General features: G+C 37.5%; 1 protein-coding gene across 1 annotated transcript in view; it reads left to right on the top strand.

Annotated features, from left to right (window-relative positions):
• LOC109533662 (photoreceptor-specific nuclear receptor) overlaps positions 1–2712 on the top strand; it is a gene marked incomplete at its 3' end in the record, with an annotated part of 19900 nt that overhangs the window by 4797 nt on the left and 12391 nt on the right. The window contains 1 exon segment of the mRNA XM_048661944.1: positions 953–1217. Within this exon segment, the coding sequence (XP_048517901.1) occupies positions 953–1217 (265 nt within the window).

Genomic DNA, 2712 nt, shown 5'->3' with positions numbered 1-2712 from the left:
TTTTTATGGCAGTCTCCAACGGTGAAAATCATGTCAATACGTTCTTCTCTTGGATAATTCTTCATTTTAACTAAGCAACACAATAATAATATTAAAATCACGACCACGCACGTCTACAATTACAAAAAACAATACCACTCTAACTATCAAAAAGAGACTTTGCAGTCTAAACTGACAAATAAAATAAATGATTTGACATGTGTCAATGGCATAGCCAACTTAGTTACATTGGAACCTTAAATTAAACATCACCAAATGGTGCACGGAACGACTATTTGACGTATTTTGTAAAAAGGCAAAAACTTAGCTATTAACATCCTAATACCATTCGATAGGTAATTAAAAATTGCATTTCCTGGTAAGTGAAAAAATATGGGGTTGTATTTAAATTAATCAAGTTAGAGCCACTTAAAGTTCTCATTTGATTAGTTTAAATTTGTGTATAACATGGTAAGTTTATTATCATTGGGATATAAAACATTATATATTGTTACACTTCACTATAAATTACGCTTATATAACTTAACTACTTCTAAAGGATTTGACACGTGAAAATTAGATTAGATTTTGATTAAATTGGTTTTATTTAAAAAACCTTAAGATTTAGGTGTTGTAAACCTTATTAAAACAGACACTTATTGTGTTCAGCGAATCCAAAAATGCAATAATGTACAGGACATTCCATTTAAAAAACGCAACTTTGATACCTTTAAAGCTTTTGGGACACCTTGTACATTACGAAGATATTTGTAAAATGTGCGCTCGGTAGGCGTCGGACAATTCATAAAATAATACTTTTTAAAAATCAAACGGTTTAGCCGCAAACTTCCGTGCCGTACAGCCTGAATAACCCTGTATACCCTTAAAAGGAATGACTCCAATTTTGAATCACCCTGTATATGGATGGGGATTTCCAAACTTGTTGTTTGGAGTGATTGTGATCGGTTTCCAGATTTGCGCACGTCGCCTGGCAGCGTCGATTGCTACTCAACGGAAAACGAGCACCCATTGGCCCTGTGCCTCCCCAACTCCCAGACTTTGGTCCAGGCGTCCAGGACGCCGCCCCCGCCCTGGAGTCTTCCGACGAAAAAAGGCACCCCGGGCTTAATTTGCGTGGTTTGCGGCGACACCAGCTCGGGAAAACACTATGGAATCCTCGCATGCAACGGTTGCTCCGGATTCTTCAAGCGCTCGGTGAGAAGGAAGCTGATTTACAGGTGAGTTGACCCTCTACTGTGTCAGGGAGGAGTTTTTCGGGTCAGGTGTGCGCCCCTGGCGCACCAAAATGACATAATAGAAAATCCCCGGCGATAAAAATAATAGAAATCGATCTGGCAATGGCCGGGTGTCGCTCTCGACACCGGGATTGGAAAACTTTTAACGAATGGGATTTGGAAAAATGATGTAATTTGTAGCGCGGAGACGTCGCGCTTTGTTTCCGAACAATATCTCATTTGTCCTGATTGTGTTATGACCCAATAAAGCCGTTCGCCGACAAGAAAAAACAACACGTCTTTGGCTTACCAATCACTTCTTGTTATTGCTTTGCTTCGATTTGGGGATTTCGCAGCGTCTCTAAAGCATCTCTTATGAGGCTTTGCTTGAACTAGATGAAGCAGCTCAATGTGTCCCTGTCTGGTTTAGAGTTGGCTATTTGCAGGCCCGTGACGTCAGCTTCTCGGGCAACCTATTTTTCAATAATCTTCAATAAGTTCTCATTTCGCACAGCTTTTTGCAGACAGGAGTTTAACATTGATTTCATCTGTTCCTCTCTCTAACTTGAGAAGTGAGAACGAACTTTTGATTCGTTTTGTAGGGCAAAGTCCCTTCCATAAGTGAACAAAGTTTCGATTTCACTCACCATCCGACAATTTTTTTTAAATTTCAGTTTGCGTCTGGATTTCAGTTCATTCAATTTTGCGATAATTTTCTAGGGCAAAGTCCCTTCTATAAGTGAGCAAATATTCGATTTTCGGTCAAATTTTGCGAAAATGCAAACTAATGAACTTCGTGACTTGCTTCTGTGTGTATTTTGCAGGGTAAATTCTGTTCTAGAACGGTGAAAAGATTATAATTTCTGTCATCAGGAAAATTCAACAATTTTTCAAAGTTGCATGTGGCAAACTTCATTATTTTGAATACGTTGCTGAAAAGTGCTACTTTCTATCGGTTTCTTCTATTGATTTTTCTTTTCTATTCAGAGTGCAACAGTCTGTTTCGATTTTCAACAGATTCTTCAATTCTGTTCCGATTCTTCAGTTTTTCGCAACTTTTTCTAAAAACTATACCAGTCAAAATGACATTTTTCAAAGTTCTCTTGTTTGCTTTGTTCTCAAAATGCGCTCCGAAAGGTTTTTGAAATATTTTTGATGAACAATTGATTGGAGTTTCATGACATTTGGTTTCAGTACGAATTTCTCTTAATACTGGCTTCAGGTGGAAATTTTAAATTCATCAAAAGCAAGATCATTCATTCCAAAACATTTGTAGTCGAAAATCCGAATTTTTGGAAAAAATGTTTTTGGTTGCGAATATTTTTTTTCTCAATAACTCTCTTAATCCTGGCCCCATTTGGATCGTTAAGACTCGATTGTAAAGAGCACAATCTTCTGAAAAACCGACTCTTTAGATTGAGCGCTAATCATGCATTTTTGGAGCAGAAAACTAAAATGTTTTATTGTAAATTGTACGCAATTCGTGAATTTGAATGTT

The sequence above is a fragment of the Dendroctonus ponderosae genome, unplaced genomic scaffold (genome assembly GCF_020466585.1).
Source record: "Dendroctonus ponderosae isolate FM_Combo_2020 unplaced genomic scaffold, Dpon_F_20191213v2 Dpon_F_20191213_10, whole genome shotgun sequence".
NCBI lineage: Eukaryota > Metazoa > Arthropoda > Insecta > Coleoptera > Curculionidae > Dendroctonus > Dendroctonus ponderosae.
The sequence above is the reverse complement of the archived record's forward strand: the minus strand, read 5'-3'. Positions and strand labels throughout refer to the sequence as shown.